The sequence below is a fragment of the Sceloporus undulatus genome, chromosome 3 (assembly GCF_019175285.1).
Source record: "Sceloporus undulatus isolate JIND9_A2432 ecotype Alabama chromosome 3, SceUnd_v1.1, whole genome shotgun sequence".
Classification (NCBI taxonomy): domain Eukaryota; kingdom Metazoa; phylum Chordata; class Lepidosauria; order Squamata; family Phrynosomatidae; genus Sceloporus; species Sceloporus undulatus.
In genome coordinates, this window is record NC_056524.1 from 209,608,781 (window position 1) to 209,635,800 (window position 27,020).

The following is a 27,020-nucleotide window of genomic DNA, read 5'->3' on the forward strand; positions in this document are numbered from 1 at the left end:
TGGTAAAACGTGGTGGTGGTGTCATAAGCAAGTTCATCATAACAGGGTAGGCAACTTTTTGAGAGGGCCGGGTTGCTGTCCCTCAGACACTGGGGGGCCGAGCCAGTGGGGTGGAGCTTCCACCCCCGGGGTCGGGGCCGTGTGCCGGGGGCGAGCCTCCACCATTCGGGGCGGACTTCACCCCCGGGGCGGAGTTCCACCCCCAGGGGCAGGCATCCTCTTTGCCGGCCCTTGACGGCGGCCCCAGGCCCGTCAGGCGGGGAAAGAGCCGGTGGGGCCCGCCAGCGCTGGAGGCCTCCCCGTCTTTGCCAGCAGCCCCTGACGCCCAGAGGCCCGCTGCCACCCCGGAGCCTCCTGGAGGGCCCCAGCGACAGAACTGGCCTCCCCGGGGCCCGCTGCGCCGTCGGAGCCCTCCTGAGGGCCCCGTGACGGCAACTGGCCTCCCAGGGCCCGCTGCCGCCGTCGGAGCCCTCCTGGAGGACCCCAGCGAAGGCAACTGCCTCCCAGGGGCCGCTGCCGCCGTCGGAGCCCTCCTGAGGGCCCCAGCGACAGAACTGGCCTCCCAGGGGCCCGCTGCACTGTTGGGCCCTCCTGGAGGCCCCAGTGACAGCAACGGCCTCCCAGAGGCCCCTGCACCGACGGAGTCCTCCTGGAGGACCCAGTGAAGGCAACGGGCCTGGAGGCCCGCGCCGCACAGGAGCCCTCCTGGAGGGCCCCAGTGACAGCAACTGGCCTCCCAGGGGCCCGCTGCCGCCGTCAGAGCCCTCCTGAGGGCCCCTGCGATGGCAACGGCCTCCTCCCAGTGGCCCGCTCCGCGCCAGAGCCCTCCTGGAGACCCCAGCGAAGCAACTGGCTCCCCCAGGGCCCGCGGCCACCGTCAGGCCCTCCTGGAAGGCCCCCAGCGACGGCAATGGGCCTCCCAGAGGCCGCTGCCGCTGTCGGAGCCCTGGGCGCCGCCATTTTGGGGGGAAATGGCGGCGAAATCTCGCGCGACCTTCCCTGAGTCGCACGAGATTCGCCGCCATTTCTCCCCAAATGCGGCACCCTAACGGGGGAAAAGCCCCAACCGGCGCGGCGCCGGCGCAGGAGGAGCCAGGGGCCGGCTCAAGCCTCCACGGGCCGCATCCAGCCCGCGGGCCGGAGGTTGCCGACCCTTGATCTAAATCATATTCTAAGATTAATCTAGCATTCTCAGGTAAAATATTGGTATTAATCAAGGTCACATGCAGAATCACTGTGCTCATATCCTGGCAGTATGACTAACTAAATTTTTGTTGCCCTTAATACGTAAGAAAAGTGTTAAACATAACATCTTTTATAATTTAAATAAATATAACTTGACCTTGAAACTAGAAGTATCCCAGTTAAGTGTCTCTGTGTTGGAAAAAATAGAGAACCACAACTCCTGGACAAAAGTTTAAATTTCTAAAATCACCCACTGAAATCAATGGAACTCAGACATGCTTATATTTGACTGAATGTTTGGTTTGCTTCTGGCAAAATTAAATATATTTAGAAACTGCTGTCTGGTGATTAATTTTTCCTTCAGGGCTAGTTTTCAAAATGAATCAAATCTCCCTTAGGGAAAGCATAAGCAAGAGAAGCATGTAAATGGAGAAAGCTAGTCAGGAAGTACGGGAAAGAAAAATAATTAGTAGAAACTAACAAGGAAGAAACAGAAAGGTGGAAGGAATAAGCATGTCCATACAAAAATGCACTGGGCCCTTCAGTATTAACAGCAGTCCCATCACACTCTATGTACAGCAGCATGTGAACAGCCCACTATCATTTGATCTTAATTTACTAAATAATTTATTTTGATACAGAGAAGAAATTTTCTCCACATTCAAATTTTAAGACACAGGCTTAATGATGCAATTCTATACACAATTTAACAGGCGATTAGCCATACTTGGACACAGCAGGACCTACCTAGGAGTAAACATGCAAAGGATTAAACTGTTAATGCTATTATAATACTATTATAATCAATGCTCACAAGGCTAAAATTTGTCCACTACAGTGTCTTGTGGCTACATTCTTTCCCAACTGATTATAGCAGATGTTTTATGGCAAAACATAGGAACCTTTCATGTTTCTGCAACACCATGACTCACATTTATATGTATCAAATAAGGTTTCTTATCCTAACTGAAGATCTAACTATGTGCTATACCAAGCATGCTTAAAGGCTTCCCAGCTGTATGTGTGATCCATAATGCTAACATTTATGGGCTAAATCTGATTTTAATGTTAACCATAGTGGACCATTTGAAATCAGTGGAACTTGTATTAAGTACTCCACTCTAGCTGGACCTAAAACTGTATTTAGCCTAATATCATCCCAAAGTACTATTGTAATAATAAGCAATTTCTGATCTAGTCCAACACTTCGTCATTTAATATTTTAATTTTAACTAATATCCTCCAGAAATATTGTATATTAATTTATTTAAATGGAAAATTCCATTTACTGACCTGATACTGTCAAAATCCACTATATTTTTTCTTCTCATAAAAGAGTAATCAGTCCCACTGTATACCTTTCATTATTAACTCTCAAGCTAGATGCTTAATTCAAATGCAAGCTTTTGGTGCCTGAACTACCTTTTATTTTGCAGTCTAAACTATGACTGGAATTCTATACCCACTCAGTATATCTGAGAATAAAAACTATTGAATTAAATGGGACTTAACTTGTAAGTACACATGTTTACTTAGAATTATTGTTTCTAAAACATTGTATCTGAAGCATTCTGGAATACACAAGATATATTTCTCTCTTTTCACTTCTTCCAGACATACTTGAGTTCAAACCTGTCAAGGTTCAGGATTGGCAGACCTGTCAATTCCTGGAAGCCGCACTTACAACTGCATTCCCCAGGCTTGAAAACATGAGGGTAATGATTTAGATTTAGAAGGCAGAAATGTTGCAAAGCTTTTTGTAAATGGACCTTGTTCAAAACATCAGCTTAGCAACAAGTTGAAACCTCCGATTTCAAACTATTGTCAGTAATGAAAGCATCTTGCCTATTGAAACTCTACCTTCTGTTCCACTGTAATTTTTTAAAGTAGAACAATAACTTCCCAAACCTTTAAAAGCTCCAGGGGGAAAAAATACCACAAGCATAAAGTAGCATTTTATGCCAACTCCGAACAGAAATACACAATATCACCAGCCTATACGTCAACAAAGATGGAAAGAAAGAAAAAGAGAGAGGGAAGAGCTTGACGTAAAATAACTCTTCATTCACCAGTAAATGTGTTCAAGCTATAAAAGAAGATAATGACTAAAGAGCATTTAAAGTGGAATTCTATACCTGTCTATTCTGAAGTAACATTCACTCAATTCAGTGGGGCTTTCTCCTAATTAAGTGTACACAAATTGCAGTTTTACCACCTTAAGCACAGAAAGCCTCTAAATGTAGCCAAAGCAATTAGCAGAGTGGCTTCCACAGACTATCAAAATATGTCACTCATAAGGAAGCATTTCTTCTCCAAAACATTAACAGGAATACCTCAGTTAACAAACCCTCTGACAAAGAAGCTCCTTTTCAGACAATCTTTTTACATGCTTAGTGCCCCTTCGCCTTTGTCTACCAGGATGTTTTTGAGCAGCATTAGCACTGGGAGGATAGAGTAGGAGAGCTGGAGAAACAAAGGTACCTGTACTAAGCAGATGGGCATTACCATCATGCGTCACACACCTGCCTCCCCTGTCACATCTGGTGAGAAAACCCCCATCTTGTCTGGCAAGGGTAGAAATAGAGGTGACTTTTCTGAAACATGTTGAACATGAACCTAGCCCTCTTTTTTCTACATTTTTTCTTTTGCCTCTGGTACCAAAATTTTCTGGTACCAAATTTTCTGTTAAACAAGTCATAGAATCATATACTGTAGTTGAGAGAGACCATAAGGGCCATCCAATCCAACCCCTTGCCATTTAAGAATACACAATCAAGATTAAACAGCCTCTGTTTAGAAACCTCCAAAGGAGGACACTCTACCACAATCCAAGGTGGTATATTTATGCCTAGAAACACATCTACTTTGTTAATTGAGGCATAACAGTATAACTCTATTTGTCATTAATACTTCTCTAAAGCTAAAGTAAGAAAAGGCATTTCAAGTCTCGCCATATGATAGCTTTCAAATCATACTTCCTGGAATCAGGGCCAGTTTTTACAACTTTTTTTTTTTTTTGTCTTATTCTTCATCTCTGAAGACTGGGAAGTAGTGGCATATGGTACCACTTCCCAATTATATTAAATACTTCAGTAAAGAGCTGGTGAATATCCATCAGATCAGCAACCCAGGACGCAAAGGTACAAAAACCAATCAAACATCATTACCAGGTATGAGCCATAGCTCCATCCCATGGGATGATGGATTCCCATCACAGATATTCTCAGAAACATCCAAAATTCCCTGTTTCTGAGCCCACATTTCCAAGAAACTGACCTATTCCACACCAAGAAGTTATATTTGCTAATCACATGAAATAAGAACAGTATATCTTGCAGGAACTGTCCAAATGAAAAAAGTTTGTTTAACACCTTCCATTACTCAAGGAAGGGGTGGCAGGTTGGTGGGGTGATCCAGGCTTAGAAGCATAGAAGCCTTTCTTTCATCCTTCCATTTTCTGTGATAAAGTTACTAATGGAGCTTTCCTTTGTGCTGCAAATACTGGCCTGGCCTACCTGATGGACTCGTTCCTAAAAGAAAGACAAAATGTGGGAAAGAAACGGTTGGGGGCTTTTTTAAACAGGGAAATCCTAAGAAAAGATTGAGCAACTGTGGTGAGTCTAGTATTCTGCCCTGAAACCATCCAAAGACCTCCGAGAGTGTCAGAAATGCCAAAATGGGGGGGGGGGGGGGGCTGGCCAGCCATCAAACATCACAGATGCATAGTTGAAGAGCTCGCCTCAATCCTGATGATTAATTATAAATAAATGTAAGAATTTCAACTTAAAAATCAACAAGACAATGAGTATAGATGTCCACATTAAAAATGGCAGCTGATCAACTTATTAAGGATTTTTGCATACCTGCAAAAGAAGGAAAACCACAACTAGAAGAGAGAGGCCTGATAACTACCAACATGACATACAGCTCTAATAAGGCAAGCAGAATGGGGAACCCTGGATCTCTTGTTGTCTCAAACCTTCCCTTTCCAGAATTACTGGAAAAGTTACATGTAAATTTGGTCAGAGATCTACAAAGACCCTGGTCACTTGCTTTAGAGCCACTCAGTTTGAAAATCTCTGAGATTTCAAATAAAATCCAAGATATAGAGGAAACAGCAAATGCTACCTTCCAATAGGGATCTCATCATGAAAAGAGAATTTGCACCGTAGAAGAAGCAAATTCTCAGCTGCAAAATAAACTGGAGGATTTGGAAAACTGAGAAAGACGGGTAAACCTTCATCTGAAGGGTATTCCAGAATTAGTGATCCCCTCCTCCCTACAATATTCAATACTTGCATGGATGTATAAAATAAATCCTGAACTAAATCTATTGCCATTAGACATAGAATGCACGCATCGCTCCCTAAAGCCACAATGGCCAGCTAACAAGGCCCTCAGGGATAGTATCATGTGATTTGCAAGATTTCCAAAGAAAACTTTAGTTCTGAACACCATGTTGAGAGTCACAGATCTTAATTATGAGGGGCATAAAGTGGCAGTCTACCAAGATGTTTTAATGGAGACATTAAGGAAAAGACAATCCCTCAAGCCTTTTATAGCTGTTCTGCTCTCCAGGGAAATTAAATACAGATGGGGATTCCCCTTCAAGCTCATTGTCTTCCATGGCAATGAGACCCTAACTGCTTCTACCAAAGCCCAAATGATGCAAATTTTTGAGAAACTTGGCATCACAATACCCAGAGATCTTGAAAGAAATCCTGCTCAATTATACCTAAAGAGACTCCCCAAGGGTGATAGCTATCAAGCAATACAATGGCAGACAGTGCAGAAATGAAAAAAGAAAAGATGTTCAATCAATTGTGCAGGCACCCTGCAAACCCCTGGGAATCCATCTGTGATGATCCTCACTGCTTTGATAGGAATTTGCAGACAGTGGAGCAAGCCTAGCAGCACCCCCACAGATGCCACCAGAGGCTTGTGTTCTTGCACTACCAACTGTCACTTTCGTCCACCATTTTTGCTGCTGAATTTCAAAAACTCATGCTTTGTACAGACCAGCCTGAAAGACTGGCTTGGGGGTGAAGTCAGGGCATCACGCTAACATAACACACGCCCTGACTCTGCTCCAGGGTGCCCTGATGTCGTGTGCCACTCCACATGGCAGCATGGTACTCCTCCAGCGCTGTGTCCATACGATGCAGCGGCCAAAGGAGTGCTGCCAAGCCACTGCAACGCAGCTATGGTGCTCTTTCCAGGGCACAAAAAGGAGCCGCTTTTTGTGGTTCCCTTTCATGCCCTGGGAAGGCCGGATTGGGGCCATGGCGTGCAGTTGCCGTGGCCCCGATGTGGCTGAAGAAGGGGCAGCTGGAGGCTGCCCCTTCAGGGCTGTATATACAATCCCTTAGTGACAGTGATTCACTCCAGAGAGGCCACTATCCACACGGGGACACCTGGTGGGCAATTTGGTGCGTCTATTTCTCCACAGCTAAGAACTGATGCTTTTTTCTGTCTACACAGCTATAAATTTACCTGACATACTACTATACAAAGTTATATGATACTCTTAAGATTTAAAATTTGACATTTCTTGCTTCTTAGCAAACTGTTATAAAAATATTAATCACAGGATGGGCCAAAAACATAGGAAATATCTTACAACGAAAAGATATTATTTGCCCCTATCCCTCCAGAGATCAGAAAGTTTGACTCTGATTGGGAGAACAGGAGACACCTGTCCTCCATTCCTTTTGGTCATGATACTGTTCTTAGTTCATTGTTAATAGCTAACTATATTGTTATGTTATTGAATGCTTACTTACATCTCACGGCTATTCATAAAATCTTTAGGGGAAAACCTGTAACATATCCAAATGTAGTAAAACTGAACCTTTTAGATCCTCAAATTGGAAAATAACGTGGCCAATAGGAAAATAAGTTCCAATTTCTCTACACAATCCAATATAGTATTACATGACATACCTGAGAGTCATTTCCTATAACGTTATGGGCTTATGCTCAGCAAATAAGAGAAGGAAAATACTAAAACGAATCAAACCACTACACCCAAATTTCTTATTCCTTCAAGAAACACACCGTAAGGGTTCTGATCCCATCCTCTCCAAAAAATTGTTTGGAAATCAATATGTAGTGGGGGTCATGGGAAAAGCCAAAGGGATAGCTAATCTCCTGGACAAATCATGTCCTTTCGTGGTAAACAATGAATTTAGAGGTGATGCTAGGTGCTACCTAATACCGACGGGGGGGGGGGGGGATTTTGGCCAGTCCTACGCTCTAGTCACCGCCTATTCACCCAATACAATTCAGCGCCAATTTATATCAGCTTTTTTTACATCAGCTAAGGCCCCATAGAGACCAGCACTTTGTGCCGGCCTGTGGGCTGAGTCAGGGTAGAGCATCTTGATGCTGGATGCCCTGATTTCACTCCAAGGGCATAATGATGCCGCGCTCCATTCCAGACGGCATGTGGCATCATGGCGTGACTCCAGTGCTCCATTCAGATGATGCAGCCCCAAAGAAGCGCGATACAGCCACACTGCCACTGCTGTGGTGCCCTTTAGGGGGCGCAAAAAGGAGCTGGATTTTGTAGCTCCTTTTTGCGTCCTCCAGAGGTTGGATTGGGGCCGCAGAGTGAGGTTGCCCCTAAGTGATATGACTGTTGGTGCCATAGTTTTGGGGGGGGGCATGATTCTAATGAAGTTTTGCACTCCTATCTTGATAAACCAAAACCTCCTAAATATATAGGTCCAACCCCATTGATGCAGGTAATTAAAGATGTAGGATTACTTGATCCTTGGCGATCTCTACACCCCATAGAGAAAGACCTCTTTGTCTCAGCAGTCCATAAGACATAGTCCAGAATGGATCACTTTTTTATCTCCAAGTCCCTATTAGGCAAAGATTTAAATTCCACAATCAAGTCAATCTTAAATTCAGTCCATTCACCAATAATACTAGACTGGGTGCTGGAAGGACTTTCCCAGACTTCAAAGTCTTGGTGGTTTAGCCCAGCACTCCTAAAGCATGACCCTTTTAAAAAGACCATAGAAAAAGCCATAGAAACATTTTATCTAGAAAATAGTTCTGAAAGCATCTCTGAAGCATGACTGTGGGACACACTGAAAGCAGTGCTCAGAGGTCTGTTTATACAGGAGGGCTTCAAACAAAAGAAAATTAAAGGGAAAAAAGAAGCCAGGAATTGATTAAAGATACTGAATTCTTGTCAAACTCCTACAAGAAGACCCATAATTTAGACATACTAAAAACTTTATTAGAAAAAAGCTCAAATTGAAGAATTAGACCTACACTCAGTTAAAATTAAATTGCAATACACCAAAGCCTACTTCTATGAAAACAAGTGACTGCCAACCTCCCACCGCAGCATTGAGACCGATAGCATTAATAAACCAGGATGTGAAACTACTGACCTCGATTCTAGCGAATAGGATTAATAGCTTCATCACTGAGTATATATCTCTATTGACCAAATTGGTTTTATGCCTAATAGGAAACTATCTGACACCTTTAGAAGAGTCCTAAATGTCATTCATCAGGCTTCACAATTTAAAACTCCAATTTCCCTTATGTCCCTAGATGTCTTGAAAGCTTTTGACAGAGTGAAGTGGCAAGACTTATTTGGAGTACTGAGACAGATGAACTTTGGAAATAAATGTATTAGTATGCTAGAAAACCTATACAGAAACTCCGAGGCCTTAGGGACAGTCAATAGAACAAACTCCTCTATCTTTAGGCTCCAAAGGGGAACTAAATAAGGATGTCTGTTATCCCAGTTGTTATTTGCTATTGCAATAGAGCCCTTAGCCACCTCAATCAGAGAAAATGAAAACATAAGGGGACCCAAAATAGAAGAAACAACACATAAATCAAATCTCTTTGCAGATGATGTGATCATCTTCCTAAAACAACCCAAGCAATCCTTCCCTACCTTACACGCCACACTAAACCCCTTCGATACTTTTGCAGGTTTCCAAATTAACTATTCAAAATCTAAATTGCTATGTCTCAACACCACCCATGAGGACCAACTAGACATTCAAAAAGCTACCAATCACCAGTTCAAACCTGCAGGATTTACTTACCTAGGAATCACCATTACAAAATATTTCAATCAGATAATCCCCAGAAACTACAACAAAATAACTAAATGGTTAATCTCTAAAACACTAGAACTGACGAGATTGAAACTCTCTACTGTAGGCAGAATAGACCTCATTAAAATGTTTATTATACCTCATCTAGCCTTTCTATTTCAAACTATCCCACTTCAACCACCACCAACAAAACTTTGGCAAAATCTCATCAATACATTTGCTTTTAACCATAAGAGACCCAGATTCAGGAAATCCACACAATACAGTACCCCTCTTCCATAAAAAAAAAAAGGGGGGGGGGGAGGTAGCAATATCTGATCTTGAATTATATTTTGCAGCATTCCAATTTAGTCAAATCCCCCTCCCAAAGCACCAAAGGACTAACATCTTTAATCTACAACTGTTTGATTGACCATTCTTACCAAAACATCTGTGGTATAGAACTAACCTGGGGAACTGATCTGAATCTTTCAATTCCCATTTCAAAATGGACTTCCACCCCTTTTAAATCCAGATGAGCATTGATTAGAGAAAACACCTTGAAAATTATACACAAGTGGTACTTGACTCCAGTGAAGCTAGCCAGAATAGCTAAAAATGTTTCCTCCAAATGTTGGTGTGGCTGTAATGATAATGGCACATTTCTACATATGTGGCTAGACTGCCCCAAAATAAGCACATTTTGGCAATTGGTACTTGAACAAATTTCTTTTGCCACGCAGTGCCATCATGATTGGTAGAATCTTTATGGAACCCAAACTGGCATCATCCAGTTTTTTATTTCATTTGATCAGTTTCAGCTGAAAGAACACAAGGATGTGTACCAAGTGCTTGGAGGGGTTCAGCCAACCACTGATATTCTTGAATTTTGGCCAAAAGAATGAGATCCCGATTACGTTAAATAAGGCAACAATGCATCCATTTCTTAAAGTGATCTGAATCTGGAAGATTATAGCAATCACCCAGTCAGATACTTGGATGAAATGGATTTCTTGTTGTGTGCCTTCAAGTTGCTCCTGACCTATGGTGACCCTAACGCAAACCATGGATTACTGTATAGAAAATCATTTCAATTTGGGTTTACAACTAGAACAATCCTAGGCCCCTGATGGATAACCTCTGTTGGGAGAGAGACAAGTAGTGCAATGTTGTTCATTCTCTTTGAGCACACAAAATCTTTTGCTATAATCAACTGTGGTCAGGGGAAGAGGATACAGTGATACAGTGGTTTTGCTTCTATATAACAGAGGCTATTGGTCTCGTGCTAGAGATTCTCATAAAGTTATCCCCCATGCTCTTTAACTTCCTATATAGAGCAATGCAGTGAGGTCTTCTGAGTTTGCTGTGTAGTATCATCAGTATGCTGAAGACATTTAGTTCTACTGTTCTTGGTCATCCAAGTCACCTGAGATTATGTAGGTACTGAATCAGTACTAAATGAAGGCCAACAAACCAAGTGTGGAGAATCTGTCAGTTTCCAGATATCATTTGACTGCAAGCCCCATTAGACGTGGCAATGCTGCATGTGCAAAAGTTCTCACTTTTTCCTGCACCACTCAAATCTTGTATAGCTCTAACTATGTTACAAACTCACAAAGATATCTGTAGCCAAAAAACAACTAGAGGCTCATATGTTACCCATTGCTGCACTGAACAAAATAAATCCCAACAAAATGGAGGCAGTGTGGTTATGAGTTCTCCAGTTGAGTAAATTGGTGTTCTTATATATTTTTATTAATAGTTTTATTGACACAATACCACACCATTATGTAATCCTGTGGATAAAGGTTAGTTAAGAAATGTTTTAAATATATCAGCGATTAAAATATGGATGAAACAGTTAAGCACACCCTTCCCCAAGCACTTCTGCATATATCAGCTTTTAAGTATTAAAAATCAAGATATCTGATCACACATGTCCCCATTTGTTCTGTTGCAATTTGTATTAAGACTGCTACAGCTTATGAGGTCCATACCTATTTTATCCTGTCCTACTTAATTAATACTCAAGGTACTATTATGTAAGTTATTAACTTTATGCATGGCCTTTGGACAAATGTTTCTCAATGTCTTTCATGTCAGCATTTTTTCCTCCATGATATTTTTTCTTTCTTTTAAAACATTCTGTACATACAGAAGATAGATGGGTGTGTGCAAAAGTTCCCACCTTTTCCTGCACCACTTAAATCTTGCATAGCTCCAGCTGTGTTATAACCTGACAAAGACTTCTCTAAATCTTCCAGTTATACCTGCAAAGGCAGCAATATTTATAGGGAGATGTGTTCTTCTAAAAAGAAGTCAAGCAAACCAAAATATGGAAAGGAGAAAAAGCCAAAACACATTTAACAGATGCAGAGGAAGCATGCTGGTGCAAACAAAACATAACACAACTCGAATTTATGTTCAAAGTTCTCCTCTAAACATCAGGAGCAACCTCAGAATCAAATAACTTTTTCCTTCAGAACATGAACTGCAAACTGCTAATTTAAAAACCTATTAATGTTCAAGTTTCTTCTGAAATAGTGGCCACAGGAAAACTAGGGAAGCATACCACATCATAGGAAGCAAAAAAATAACAATCCAAAACAAAAATTGTTTTAATCTTCTCAAAATTATTTATTTCACATGCACAGTCCAGTTGAAAATCTGTATTAGTGCACTCTATGCATACTACTGATTACTAACTTAACAGACTGATAAGTCTGTTGTGCAAATTACTTTACACTGGCAAATGACGACAGCCAACATCTGTTTTTTTCATGTCTTGTAAAATATGCTAGCACAAAGGGCTGTTCAACATTATATTGTAAATTGAGCCTAAAAAGATATAAAAGATAAGTTCATTGGACTGATCCTGTGCATTTGCCTAGGAAGAATATTAATAATCTACATTTGAACTCTTTAGTAGTTTTTTTTCCTTTTTATGATTTGATTATTATGTGGTCTCCTTATCTTCATCTGTCCCTTTACAACTAAAGTGGATATGTGTTTGTTGATAACTATTTAGAAGAGCTTTCCCTCTCCAAATCATTATCTATTTTCTTAAGACTTACACTCCACCCTCAGGTTTGCAGTTATGTTGAAGTCCATTATATTTCACACTACATGTTCGGATAGCACAATTTAAATTGGCCACTGCATACAAGCATCCCTTTGTTTTAAGGCTCCTGACAGGCAAGATTCCTGATTTGTAGATTTACCATTCTAAACAACTTGAGACATTACTAACTCCCATTTTAATCTATGTATATATAAAAAATAATCTTCCACAAAAATCTAAGTGTCATTTGCCAACATTTTACACTGCTGCCCAGTAACTTGGCACCTGTCCTTACATAAACACATCATATAATCCTGCAGTACAAAAACAATCTAAGCTATTCAAGTTACAGTAAATAAGCAGCATTTAATTAATTAATAGAATTCAATCCACAATGAATTATCTATAAGCATGCACCCCTGCTAAATATGAAATACTCTGTGGTTAAGTCCTTCAATTGAAAATTTTCACAGCACAGAAGAAGTTTTTCTTTCTGGGAAATAATGCTTTTAATTTAATTTTTCTACCTTATACAGCCATACATATGCATTTACTGTAATTCAACTAAGTGCAGCATCACATGTTTTTATCTGCAAACAAATTAATAACTACACTTGTGGAAAGATGTGCAATTTCAATTTTTTTAAAAAGATCATGATTTGCCAGAAGGATAAAATTGTTTTTCTTGGATGAATTTCATCACCCCTATCTTGGAGCCTTCAGAACACTTAGTTTACTGCTACTTGTTAATCTCTCTGTTTTTATTGTTAACGTTTCAAAATACTGGTTGCTTCCACCTACTTTAACAAGAGTTAATTCCTTCATAAACTCAGTACTGTAAGTTTGGAGCTTGTTGCTCATCTCAGAAGCCTCCTGCCTTTACAGCATCACTTTCAAGAAGGTTCATGACTTAACAGGCTTACAGATAATCACTTTCAATATGATATAACACAAGCTACTAAGTCTGATGAACAGATCTGATTGTTGCTACCACATCCATTCTTCCTTGTCAATACATGCTCATTTGTTTCAAATAGGCTCTTGAAAAACTAAGGACACCATTTACAATTTATCTCCCACTATAAAATTATCCCTTTATCCACAAATGCCCTTATTACAAAATATTTTATTTCGCTTAATGATAATGGAATCATAGAGTTGGAAGAGAAAACAAGGGCCATCCAGTCCAACCCTCTGCCATGCAGGAACTCTCAATCAAAGCCAGGTGTCGCCCATCCTATATCTGTTCATTTAATTTTTCCACCCTAAGTTCAGTACCTTACATTTCTCTGTGCTGAATTTCATTTTGTTAGCTTTGGCTCAGCTTTCTAGTCTATTCAGATCATTTTGAATTTTGATCCTGTCCTCTGGAGTATTAGCTACTCCTCCTAATTTAGTGTCATCTGCAAATTTGATGAGTATGCCCCCAATTCTGTCATTCAAGTCATTGATAAAGATGTTGAATAGCACTGGGCCCAGGACAGAGCCCTGTGGGACCCCACTGGTCACTTCTCTCCAGGATGAAAAGGTGCCATTGTTGAGCAACCTTTGGATTCGGCCAGTCAACCAATTACAAATTCATGTAACAGTTACGTTGACTAGCCCACATTTCACTAGCTTGTTTGCAAGAATGTCATGGAATCCTTGTCAAAGGCCTAACTGAAATCAAGATATGCTATATCCACAGCATTCCCTTCATCTACCAAGCTGGTAATTTTATCAACAACAACAAAAAAGAGAGAGATCAGCTTAGTCTCGCATGACTTGTTTCTCTGAAACTCATGTTGACTTTTTGTGACTATGGAAGTGCCTTCTGGATGTTCACAGACTCTCTATTTAATGATCTGCTCTAGAATCTTTCCTGGTATTGATGTCAGACTAACTGGACGATAATTGTTGGGATCATCTTTTTCCCCCTTTTTAAAGATGAAGTCAATGTTTGCCCTCCTACATATCTGAATGATAAACATACTGAATAGTCAGAACACATGCATGGCCACATACACTGCATATTTAGAGACATTACCTGTTCTGCACTCTGAAAAACATAATGGTAGATTTGTGAGACCATATGTTAGCATCAGCCATCCAAGATACAATCTAGTGGCAGATTCAAGGGAATGACCAAAGGCAGAATTATTTTCCACTACTCTTCCTGCATTTTTGTTGATAACTCAATCTAGTTGTACTGTTGGTAGTCTTTAAAATGTGTTTTATGTCCTCTGTAATGCTACTGTGTTAACTGTGTTCTCTTTTTCCTTTTTTCCCCCCCCAGAATGGTGGGGGTTTAACTTAAATATACAAAAAAATATCCAGAAGTCCAACAGTCTGATATTGACAGCTTATACTAAGCTGGCATTCTGTTATGCCACTGAGTTGTACCTATCTCCAGTGGCACAAGAACAAAAAGAGGAAAGAATGGATGTAACAGTGGACATATTCCCATTTAAACAAGTAGAAGGTGTTCCATGTGAAATAAATAAACATATCGGAACATGTATCATTAGTAGTAGTACAGCTAGGCGATAGCATCCAGAATAGTAGCTTTATCAAGCTATGTACATATAACTGAAGAACCTCAAACATTTGGCAAATTTCTGTAGTTATACAAGGAACCTCTCCAAACTAGCAGCTTACCAAACCAGGAACTGAAGGGACCTTTCCCTCTAACAATGTAACGAACTTTATTAAAACTGATAAACTTAGTAGGATTTATTTCTACAGCAATGTGAACAGGATCATACTGTTAACAGTTTCATATCACTGTTTACACCTTCCAGTTGGTCAACAAATCTCAGCTGTGCAAACTACCTCAAAAGTATACAGTACTTTTCTCCTTGACTAGCTTTCTTGTTATTTTAGTACAAAACAAGATATATATTCTTGTTTTCACGTTACACAGCTTTCAACTTCCTATTTTATCTGATGGCTGAAGTACCCCCTCTAAGAAAGAAGTAATACCAATTGACACTAACATTCCACATTATTTTGGAAGTAAAACACACACCAAATGCACCTGAACAGACTGGGTGACCTTGGCAATAGCTAGAGTGCAGTGGCCAGCTGATCTGGGGCCATTAGCCATGTGCTGGTAGCTGCAGCTCATTAGAGTTTAGTATTTACGCTACTGTTTGTAGCTGGCAGGCTGCAAACTGGGACCTTGTCAAATCATTGCATGAGTGCCAGGTCACGCTCACTAGACATGGCATGGTTCACAACACTGCAGTTCTCTAGTGTTGAGGGCTAGTTTTATGAGCTCAATTAGTGGAACTGGGAAAGACTCAAAATTAAAAGTTTAATCAGCAAGATGCAGGCTGGGAATTTAAACACTCCTTTGGAAGCACTTGTCACAGTATAGTTTTTTTTGGTTGTTGCTAGCTTATATATTAATGCACTTAGCATTCCAGGATCTCCATTCAAGCTTACATTACACGATGCTCTCAACAACCCTACTCTGTTGAAGAGTCCTACTCAACTGCAAAAATACATCTAAATACAAAACGTTCTGATTTTATTGTTATGCCAAATTCCATCTATAAAAAGATCTAGGCTGCTATCCTATATACACACATGAATTCTATTGAAAATGAATCTTTTCTCACTATTGTGTGTTAAGTGGGGGGAAAACATATGAATTTCATGTAACATATGACTTTTATATTTCAGTGTGCTTACAGCAATGCACTAAGAGACCCAGTATGGTGTTGAGGTTTATGTGTTGGACTATGACTCTGGAGACCAGGGTTCAAATCCCCATTCAGCCATGGAAACCCACTGGGTGACCTTGAGCAAGTCACACTGTCTCAGAGGAAGACAATAACAACCTCTTTCCCCTGCCCTCCCCCCCAACAAATCTTGCCAAAAAAAACCCATGATAGGTTCGCCTTAGGTTTGTCATAAGCCAGAAACCGCCTGTAAGTACACAACAACAACTATTAAACTTTAAATGGGGAGGATCCTATATGTCTAATCGTTCACTGTGATAAAACAGAGGAAAATGCCCTAGAGCCACCACCACAATGCCCACAAAGGTCAGATTCCAAATGATCCTGCATCACATGGAAATCCAGCATTTGAAGAAGAAAAATGATAGAAAAGAAACAAGAGCCCTGGCTAATGGGAAACCATTTATGTAGAATTAAGAGCTTCTGTTTTGCTCTAAAGAATATTACACCAGAAGTTAACAGTATATTTCTCTTCAAAATATCTGTAGCGTGTCATTTACATTGGAACATTTATGTCCTAAATTGAAAGTAAGCTGTTAAGAATTTTGTTTAACATTCTTCAGATGGAAACAGGAAGTGTTGCCATTGATGCATCCCATGCCAGCTCAAGTGTTTTGCTATTACAACATGTCAGATCAAGTGCTAATTAACAGCAACTTGCATCCCCTTTGCCTAAACTGCAACAGCCAATAAACATTCCTAAGGGCAGCTGTATGAGCAGCAGCAGCAACCAGAGAAATTCTACTACGCTGACAAAACTAAGAGACATCATAGAGTAACACAGGCCCTAAGGAAACTGTTTGCCAGGGTCCACTTATTAATATTAAAATGTTTTCACTCCCAAGAAATTGGTTTTTTTAAAAAATTCGGATGGGCTTTACTAAGAATCTTATCCCTGTAGGCATGATAAGTTACATTATATGAGGCAAAAATAAATGTTTATAAAGCCAATTCTGAGAACTGCATATTAAATACTTCTAGGTTGCAGCAAAAACACATTATGCAATAGTTAGGCTTGATGCAGGCTATACTAAGAGTACTTAAGTACTTGAGACCCTCTGACAACATTCCTCTGTCATCTTTTAAAGATTAATTTTAACTGAACCCTTCCCACAAGGCATCTGACTCCATCTTGGCCTCTGAGGGGGGAGAGAGGGTGGGCCAATGCCATCAGGCCTATCCTTAAGATACAGAGCCCTCCATCTGTTCATCTGCCTTGGTCCAGGCCTCAGAGGGAGAGAAGAATGCTGGACCTGATCCTCTCCCCCCCCATTCCATTCTCCTTTTGTGTCGTGTCTTCTTAGAGTGTAAGCATGAAGGCAGGGAACCGTCTAATTAAATGATTTTATGTACAGTGCTGTGTAAATTTACAGCACTATATAAATAAAGCTTAATAATAATAATAATTAAGTCACTGCACAAGGTTGTAGCGTCTGTCTACTTGCAGAAAGGTAGAACTATACATTTGAGTTAACCAGTACCAAGATGAAGTCACCGGAGTTTATCAAACAGGAGGAATTTCTCTTAAATTTGAATGAAAAGAAAGTGGGGCCAGAATGCACTCACTTAAAGTCGCTAGTTTAGCGCAATTACGTGAATGCGCATTGCGTTTGAACTGGCTTCCCATTGCTCAAAAATAGCATGCCATTGCTTGAATTTGCGTGTGGCAGCCTATCACGCAATAACGTGAAACCACATGATTGCATTCGGACTGACTTCCCACTGTCCGAATTTGCATGTAGTGGGTTATCACGCAATAACGTTAAACCCCATGATTGCGTTCAGATTGCCACTGGATTATACTTACAATTTCCCTTGTCTGATAAACTCCAAAATATGCTCTTAATTCATCATATCCCCTTTTCTTTAGACTAACATGAAGAGATGCAGATACTGAATAGATATGTATTCTCCATGTCACAGAAAAAATATCAATGTGCAAAGCAGGTTGGTCCTTGCTTTTGAAAAATCTGGAGTACTTAATTGCATTTCCAGTTAATCTAATTTTGATTTCAGACATAACTTTCATCTTTGTAAAAGTGATTTTGCTTCATGACCTTGCATGTCTTCAAAGATAATTAAGCAGAAATACATTAATGTCATAAGTATCTCCCCTTTCAGTAAGAAACCATTCTACAGTAGAAAAGGAATATAGGTTGCTGCAAAGGTATTAATCGTATTCTTAGGGTGCATCTGCACTGCAGAAATGATGCAGTTTGTCACCACTTTAAGTGCCGCAGAGACATCCAATGGAATCCTGGGATTTGCAGTTTTACAAGGTTTTTAGCCTTCTCTGCCAAAGAGTGTTGGCGCTTCACAAAACTACAAATCCCAGGATTCTGTAGAATGGCCCATAACAGTTGAAGTGATGTTAAACTGCATTAATTCTGCAGTGTAGATGCAGCCATAGGCACAACTAGGCTCTATTTAATATGCTAACTGTTTCAACAACCAATTAGCATACACAGTTGTTCAAGAAACAGATGAATTACAAATTGGAAAAGCTGATTTGAGTAAATGAAGAAAATCAATGTATTCTGCAACACCGAAACTATAAGATAAGGCCTTTGAGAAAAGAAGTTGAATATATTAATGCAAATCTAGTTTGAATCAAATAAAATACACTGATATAAGGAAGAAGTACCTATAATGTTTCCTCAACTCGACTCCAATGTGAACAACAAGTTCAAAGAAATTACTTCTTCTGAAACAGGGAGCAGATAAATATCCTAACATGAAAAGTAGTGACAGCACATTTATTTTCTGGGTAATCTACAGGTCCTATTTCCTGAAAGGAAAATATTTGGATGGGTAGATGTCAAATATAATCTGCATTGTAGACTCTACAATAGCAAATATATTTCATCAAATATTTAAACCTTGAAATAAATTGCATCACATCCCCTAATGGTTCTGCTCTGAACAGAGTTCAAAGGAATAGAAACCTGAATGCACCTAAGTAAATGCTATACAGTAATACTGATGCAGAATTACGTCAGTGCCTTTTCTGCAAAGCAGGTTATTAAGTCACACTCAGCAATCTTACAGTGTAATATAGTAGCAAGGGAAAAGATAAAACAAGAACAAGAAGCAAAACTCAAAGTCTCCAGGACTACTATTGAAGTAGATAAGGAAGAACTCTCAGGAACTCCTGCATAGCAGGGCTGTAAAGGGCACTGTGAAAGCTGCTGTACAATGAATGGTCTGTCCTAAGTGTGCCAGATTTACAATATTAGTGTCACAACACAAGGCATTTCAAGCTGAATTCTTGCAGCAAGCTAGAAATAGAAGGCTTTGGATTTAGGATCATAGATGCTGAGAACAGCCACTGAAGAAAAACGACAAGAAAGAATGCCAATGGTTTTATTCAAGGCTCAGGCAAACAGGATCATTAAAAACACACTTGTCAACTAGAAGAAAAGCAAGTGAAGAAATGCACACAAATTTCTTTCGAAACTAAAGCTTTCATGCACTCCCTGCTGTTGACCTCAAGCCAACTCACTCAGCTTTTTTTCCCCCTGCAAATAAGCACGCCCAGCTTCTCTCTAGAGATAAAACTAAGCCCTTTACACACTAGTTGGACTGGCACTATCCTATGGCAGTGTTATACATGGTACTACAAAACACCCTAATAATACTGTATGTGTCAATACTTCTCATTCTATCAGCAAGACGTAATAACAAAAATCAGCATAAAACAAGGCAAGTATACTTTGTACTTTCTGCATTGCTGAGTATTTTCTGCACCTCTATCAAAGGGGATTAGCTATGTTTGGACATAACACTAACCCAAGGTTCCAGAAAAATGTGGTTCAGCATTTTTCTGAACAGAATATTAATGCCTGCTGTCCAATCACTCCCACTTGGCTGCTCCTGCAAGCAGTAGTACCTAACCCAGCCATGGAAACCTCTATCTATGGTTTATAATGACACCTGAATTCATCTCTCTCCAGACAGTCCCTGGTCATAAGCCATTGTTTGTTGCTGACTCAAAGCTCTGGATAATTTGAGTAGACACAAGGCACAGTTCCTGGTTCAGAAATTACAATAAATCAATGACAGAGGGCCCATGGCTTGTTCAGCCAATCCAGCTTGCAGGAAGCACTAGCATGCTGTTCAGTCATGGTCACCATGATGACATCCATACCATGGCAATGAATGAATTTAAGGAGAGCAAAAGTTCAGTACAGAAAAGTTATATGATATGTTTCAGGACTCAAGAGCCTAAGAAAATTTACAGCCAGATCACAGAGCTAGTCTGAGGTGAACAGATTCCTGCCCTCCTGTCATTGCATCTCCTTTTCCCTAAACAAAAAATCTAAATGTAACTATTGCGACATGCCTAGCTATGCAAAAACAAACAAACAAATGAAAACAAAACATTAAGAAATTATGTAACAAACTTTAATTTGGGAAAGATACTACAAGGTTGATGGTTATTATAGTGAACTCTCCAGAATCTTGGGCCCCAGAGTTGCGATTCTGATCATCTGCAGAATATCACCCCCCACACTATGAAATGGCGGCTATGAGAATACACATGCTTCAGTGTGTCCACATTCACATAACTGCCATTTGGAGTGTAATCATCCACATTCTTCCTATCCCTGGGGATCTCCAGAATTGAACCTCCACAGATACAAAGGGCCCACCGTAAAACCAAAACTGCACACAGCTATTTCTACATGCAGTATGGAGAAGATAAGCAATGGATAAGACAGAAGTGTGACATTCTCTAACTGAATTTGAAAACACTTCAGTCACTGTGAACATATGAAACAGAATCCAACAGAATGGTTCCAAGAATTATGACCAGAGACCACAATTTAGTGTACATCTCAAGCTTTTAACTCAAGGGTGTCCCTGAAATGTAGTCTGCTCCCAAACACAGGGCATCTCCTTGGCAGGCATCTGTACAGGGTTCTCAGAGCAGTCTATGTTGGGCATTAACCAATGTCTGGCACTGCATGAAACAGATGTAAGTTGCCCAAATTCCCTAAAGGTACCAGGTCTTGTCTGATCTTGGAAGCTGAGCAGGGTCAGCCCTGGTTTGTACTTGGATGAGAGACTGCCGATGAATATTTTCTGTATTTCAGAAAAAGGAACTGGTAAAACTATCTAAATATTTCTTCAAGAAAATCTATGAAATTCCATTGGGGTCACCATAAGTCAACAGACGACTTAAAAGCACACTTACACACAGAACAAATACCTATCCCCTTCTGAAAGCCTACCAGACAGAGGAGGCAAACTACTGTGGCCGAACGTTTCTTATGTTCCTTGCATCTCTGTAGTTTCCACGGATAGCACCTAAGAATGCTGGATCTCTGGTACTGGAAGGAAAGCATCTCTGGATTTGTCACTTGCATGACACCCTCTTGTGTTGTGTAAGGCCATGCCTCACCTTCAGATGCCTTCCATCCTCCCTCTGTTCTATTTATGTTTTTCTTTAGCTGTATTTGCAGCTGAAGAGTGATTAGGTTAGACAAGTATTTTAGTTCATTTTATGTTAGTTCAGCTCCTGCCTAGTAAATATGTTAAATTACACTCAAATTATTAGAGACGTAGCAACACTACTTACTCAGGTTATAAAATACAAAGAAACTAATTCCTTCCTCGAGTCTAAACCAGTAAGGAGTACAAACCAAGCAGCACTACGTGAATCAGTTTTTAATATACTTTTAAGGAGCCATATTATTGATTCTTAAAGAACTGAACATTACACTGCAGAAAGCTCTTGTTCTTTCATATTTCTTTTCTGATTAGAAACAAAATTTACATCCCTTGAAAGTTAATCCAATACCTTGTCAATGTAATATGAGTTTCAGAATGAAAAGATACCATTTTCAAACTCCCCATGTTGTGCCAGCTGAACACTTTCACCTTAGTGAAAGAAGATTCAATATTCAAAATATACAAGTCAGGCTATTTCTGCTACCAGAACAAAGTTATCACATTAACTTAACAGTCTGAAGGAAAAGTCATTATTGGGAATGGCTAAAAGTTGTCCAACAAAAATACTGTGTATCAGAGGACTTTTGTTCAAACATAGCTGCTCATGGCTAAGTGGGCAAGAATCACAAATATAGGTCCACTTTAAAGTCACCAAGCTGGAAACAACTTGAAGGCACATGAAGACAACAATAATGATGTATCAGATGACTACAGCAGGTTACACAAAGGTTTAAGAAATTATTCGCTGCCATATTTTCACATTAATTTATGAGAATAAAAATATATTAGAACTCAAGAGTGAAAACAAAGATGGAAAAAGCTAGTGCACAGAGCTGTATCTTAATGTGTTAATCAGACATGGTCCTGAAATTAACTAGCAATTTACTGTCTAGAAACTAGAAACCTGAGCACACAAGTTCAGTTACACTGCATAAAATACCTTCAGAAAAGGTTAATTCCAGCACCACCCCGTTTACCCAGGCACAGAGGAAATACAATTCTGAACTTGGTGACCGGGGGGATCACATCACCTTCAGCTGAATTTGGTATGTCTGTAAATTCTAATAGCAAGTTTTATTTCTTTAAATTTAATCCTGAAGGGTTAGACTGTTCAACACATAAACAACAGTACATCTTTCACTAAGCTTTTTGAACTTAACCATGTCGCCAATATCAGCCTACTTAACTTTTAAAATGTTTCAAAGAATCTGAGGACTAGCTAGTCCACCATGAGAAGGAGCTCCGTAACTGATGGGTAAACACCAAGGACACCTTTGTACTGCCTTGCGCTCCTTTGCTGACCAAGCTTGAGGAACTGATAGCAACAACGTAAGATAAGCTCAGTGACTTTTGGAGATGATAATAAAACACAAAGACATAGATGACAAAATTCACCAAACTGAAAATTAATTGCCCATGAACAGAGCTGACCAGAGTACAGCAGGGAGTGATGCCCTCGCTCCTGAAAATGCAGGTGGATAATACAACACTACACAAGTTCTCTTGGTATCTCAGGCAAAAGATCCCACAGCGCTTCTCCCATTCCTTGGCATTAAGAAAATAAACACAATAATAAACTAAATAATGATTTATATTTACTTTTTCCCTGAAAATCAAAACCAGCTGCTCAAAGCAGCCACTTTTTTTCTCCCCAAATGGGAGGGAGGTCTTAGCCACAGTTTATCCCATGCTGTGTATCACAAGTGGAGAGTGTTCCAAGCAGGATCTCTGGAGTGTGTGCATAGATATACTGTAAATAAGAGAATAAAATTACCCATAGGTGACTATACTGTAACTATCATTGTTATTTTATAGTGCACATATAGTTGAACAGAGCCCTGCCTCAACATGTCACAGCAAAATCCTCATACAGAAGACACTCCTGTGTAGGGATTAAAATAAACTCACATATAGATAGCAGCATAAAATCATGGTGTAGATTTTTTGCTTCAAACATTATTAAGATTATTATTTATTCATAACTCTTCATAGAAGCTCAGCATACATGTACCATATTCACAGTATGCATGCGCCATGGAGTCACTGCCAATCATAGCTTTCCAGCCCCAGGGACAGAGAAATGAAAAGCCCTCATCTATTTACATGCAAGTTTCACATTAATTCACACAGTTATTCTCCACATGGGATTCTGTTAAAAGGGGTTACAGAAATTAAGCCTTAGTTCTCATAAAGCTTCCCCCCCCCCCCTTATATAAAATACACATAATCTACTGCCTATCTGTAACCAGAGGAAGCAGCTGTTTGAAGGGGGGTGAGATGCTAAAACAAATAGCCAAAAGGTGTGAACTGCAGTCTAATGCAAATACCAGGCAAGCAAGAGGGCAACGTTCCCATGTGCTACATGCATGAGATATACACTTCACTTGACAACGAACCTTGTGATTTTTGCCTAGGCACATGCTCTTTTGGACACAATCGTGGGACTTGGTCCATAAACCTCGTCTCTTGGTTTACGACACAGATTTGCTTGCAACACATGTTAGTGTAAAAAGTATATAAAAAGAGGCATTTAGCAGGGAACCACGTTTCTACATCTGCAAACTCACTGGCTACTGAACAGCATGTAAATCAACTGCTGAGCAATAAAAATAATTCTCAACTAAGCCCAAAGAGATGGAAATTAAGGGGGAAAGCAGATCAGAGCCTATGACAGGGTTGGGGTGGAAGCTGGAAGAATCAGTTTGCTGACCTGCAATTAAGTATACATAGGCATACAAGGGCTGAATCTGGTACTGAATACAGAATTCAGCATACAAGGAACCTCTGCTTTTTCTTTTTAAAAAGGCAAATCCCTACCCCTTGGCGTTTCCTTCCACATTTTCCTCCCTCGCTCCCATCTCCAGCCACCATCATTATCCCACCTTTTTTGAATTCCTCAAGCATGGCATCAAGCTTGGTGTCATTGAAGACAAAGTGTAACGGGTGGTTATAGAACCGGGTGATGGTTTTGAGCGGAGTGCAATCGTCAGGATCCACAAAAGCCAGGTCTTTGACGAAAAGGAGGTCCACAATGTTGGAGCGGTCCCCTTCAAAGACGGGGATGCGGGTGTAGCCGCTCTCCATGATTTCAGACATGGTGTTGAAGTCGAGCACCGCCTCAGCGGTGATCATGAAGCAGTCCCTGAGCGGGGTCATGACGTCCTCCACCGTCTTGGTGCGCAGCTCCAGCGCACCTTGGATGATGTTCAGCTCCTCCTTGACCAGGTCGTTGTAAGGGTCGGTGACCCTCAGCATCTCCAGAAGTTTCTCTCGGTTGTAGACGGTGCCGATCTCCTGCCCCAGGACGCAGTCCAGCAGCTTGCTGACCGGGTAGGAGGCCGGGAAGGTCATCATCATGAAGAACTTGGTGAGGAAGATGGTGTTGGCGCCTACGGCAAGACCGTGCCGGGAGCAAATGGCCTGCGGCACGATCTCGCCGAAGATGACGATACCGATGGTGGAGACCACCACGGCCACCAGCCCGGAGCCGGCGATGTCGTCCAGCAGGATGGTCAGGGTGGTGTTGACCAGGACATTGCCCAGGAGCAAGGAGCAGAGCAGGTAGTTGCCCTGGCGGCGCACCGGCTCAATGCGCTTGGCATAGTTCTTCTCCTTCTCGGTGCCGCAGTTCTGGACGATGCGCAGCTCCATGGGGTCCAGGGCCATGAGCCCCAGGTTGAGGCCACTGAACATCCCCGAGAGGCAGAGCAGGAGCGAGATGAAGATCACCTGGGAAAGACATGCTTTTAGCCAAAGTGGATTTGAATGTTTTAAAAACGTAATTTAAACCTTAATCTGTTTGTTTTAATTTCTATTTTATGGCTCTTGGTTTATGTTTGTTGGGGGAGGCAGGGCTGGGATGTGAAATGAAATGAGGTTTATTACGCTTAATGACAGCACAAAACCATACAATACAGTAAATATTATGCAATGTCTGATAGGGGAAAACACACACAATGCAAGCATAGAAGGCAAATACAAAAAGGGACACCTCTTGGGGAGGCTGGGATCTGGGGTTGTTTCAACGGAGAGTTTTATTCTTATGACGGTATTTTATGGTTATGCTTCTGTTGTAACCCGCCTCGATTCCCGCCGAGGGAAAGGCGGGGCATAGGTGAATTGTTACTGCTGCTATCCTCCTCCTCCTCCTCACCTGGAGCCAGAAGGGGAGCAGGAACTTCTTCTCCTCGCCCACGATCATCTTGGTGTCCTCTCCGTCGTGGTAGACCCAGGTGGTCTCCGTCCAGGGAGGTCCCGCTCCCCCTCCTCCTCCTCCTCCTCCTTCGGGGCCCAGGAGGGACCCTCCGCCGCTGCCCCCTCCGCCCCCGCCTCCCGCCCCCGCAGCCGGGGAGGCGACGGAGGTGCAGAGGTAGTAGGACTTGCTCTTCTCGGTCTTCCGGAGGGGCTTGATGTCGATCTCGATGACGCCGGAGGTGCGGCGGCTGAGGGTGATGTGGGGCCGGATGATGATGTCCGAGGTGCGGATGCCGCAGCGCTGCGGGGAGCCCGCGGGGCCTTCGCCGCCCTGCCAGCGCTCGTGCTCCGTGAAGGCGATGCGAGACCAGGTCTCGTTGTTGATGTTCTGCCCGTAGACGCGCAGCTTGACGCTGGTCCTCTCGCTCACGCGCAGCACCCCGCGCTCCATGAAGGAGACGTCGTCCGTGTCCTCCAGCCGCAGCCCGATGATCACCGTCTCCTCCGCCTCCGAGGAGGAGGAGGAGGAAGCGGAGGCCCGCTGGGGCTGCTCCCCGAGGCACCGGCTGAGCAGGACCCCCAGCAACAGGACCAGCCTCTCCCTCCGACCGCCGGCGGCAGCGGCGGCGGCCATGTTCCGCTCCAAGACTACCAGGGCCGCAGCAGCAGCAGCAGCAGCAGCAGCGGCGAGTGCAGCGGCTCCATCATCATCGCCGCTGGAGACGCGAACCCTCCGAAGGGTGACAGGCGACTGACTGGCCTGCCGCTTCGCACAGGAGCAGCTCCTGACTGAGGGGGGGAAGGGGCGGGGACGAGACGGGCGCGTGCGTCGCGGCCAATCAGGACGAGCGCCAGAGAGGCGAGCGACCAATCACACAGCGCGAGGGAAGCGGGCGACCAATCAGAGAGCGAGGAGAGGCGGTTGGAACGTTCGGTAGCCGGCCTGAGGTGAAGTGAAGACCACGACGAAGACTATTCTCGCCCGACTCAGGTTCCTGCGGCTGCATCCACACTACAGAAATAACCCGGTTTGGTACCGCTTTAACTGCCTTGGCTCAAGGCTATGGAATTCTGGGAGTTTGTTGTGGAGCCCATAGAATTCCATAGCCTTCAGCCAGACAACTAGTTAAAGCGGTGCCAAACCGGGTTGATTTTCTCCCGTGTGGATGCAGCCAATTTGTGTGTGTGTGTCTCCACTGAGGGAAAGCCCCCCCCCGGCTATTAGCCCAGGCCTTGAGGGGTTTGGTGAGGAGGAGCTGAACCTAACCGTGAGGGAATAAATAAGCCGTTACTTACGGCCTACGGCCGCTCACTTAGCAGCCGGCGGAG

The 27,020-nt window shown here is 42.0% G+C and overlaps 1 protein-coding gene across 2 annotated transcripts in view; it reads right to left on the reverse strand.

Moving 5' to 3' along the window:
* Positions 1-26,788, reverse strand: part of CNNM2 (cyclin and CBS domain divalent metal cation transport mediator 2) — a 147,399-nt gene extending 120,611 nt beyond the window's left edge. For both annotated transcript variants that reach the window (XM_042459817.1, XM_042459816.1), the window contains exons 1-2: positions 25,651-26,788; positions 24,380-25,226 (exon numbers count right to left, since the gene is read on the reverse strand). In XM_042459817.1, the coding sequence (XP_042315751.1) occupies positions 24,380-25,226; positions 25,651-26,325 (1,522 nt within the window). In that variant the 5' untranslated portion in view covers positions 26,326-26,788. The remainder of the gene's footprint in view (positions 1-24,379; positions 25,227-25,650) is intronic.
* Positions 26,789-27,020: the final 232 nt, after the last annotated feature.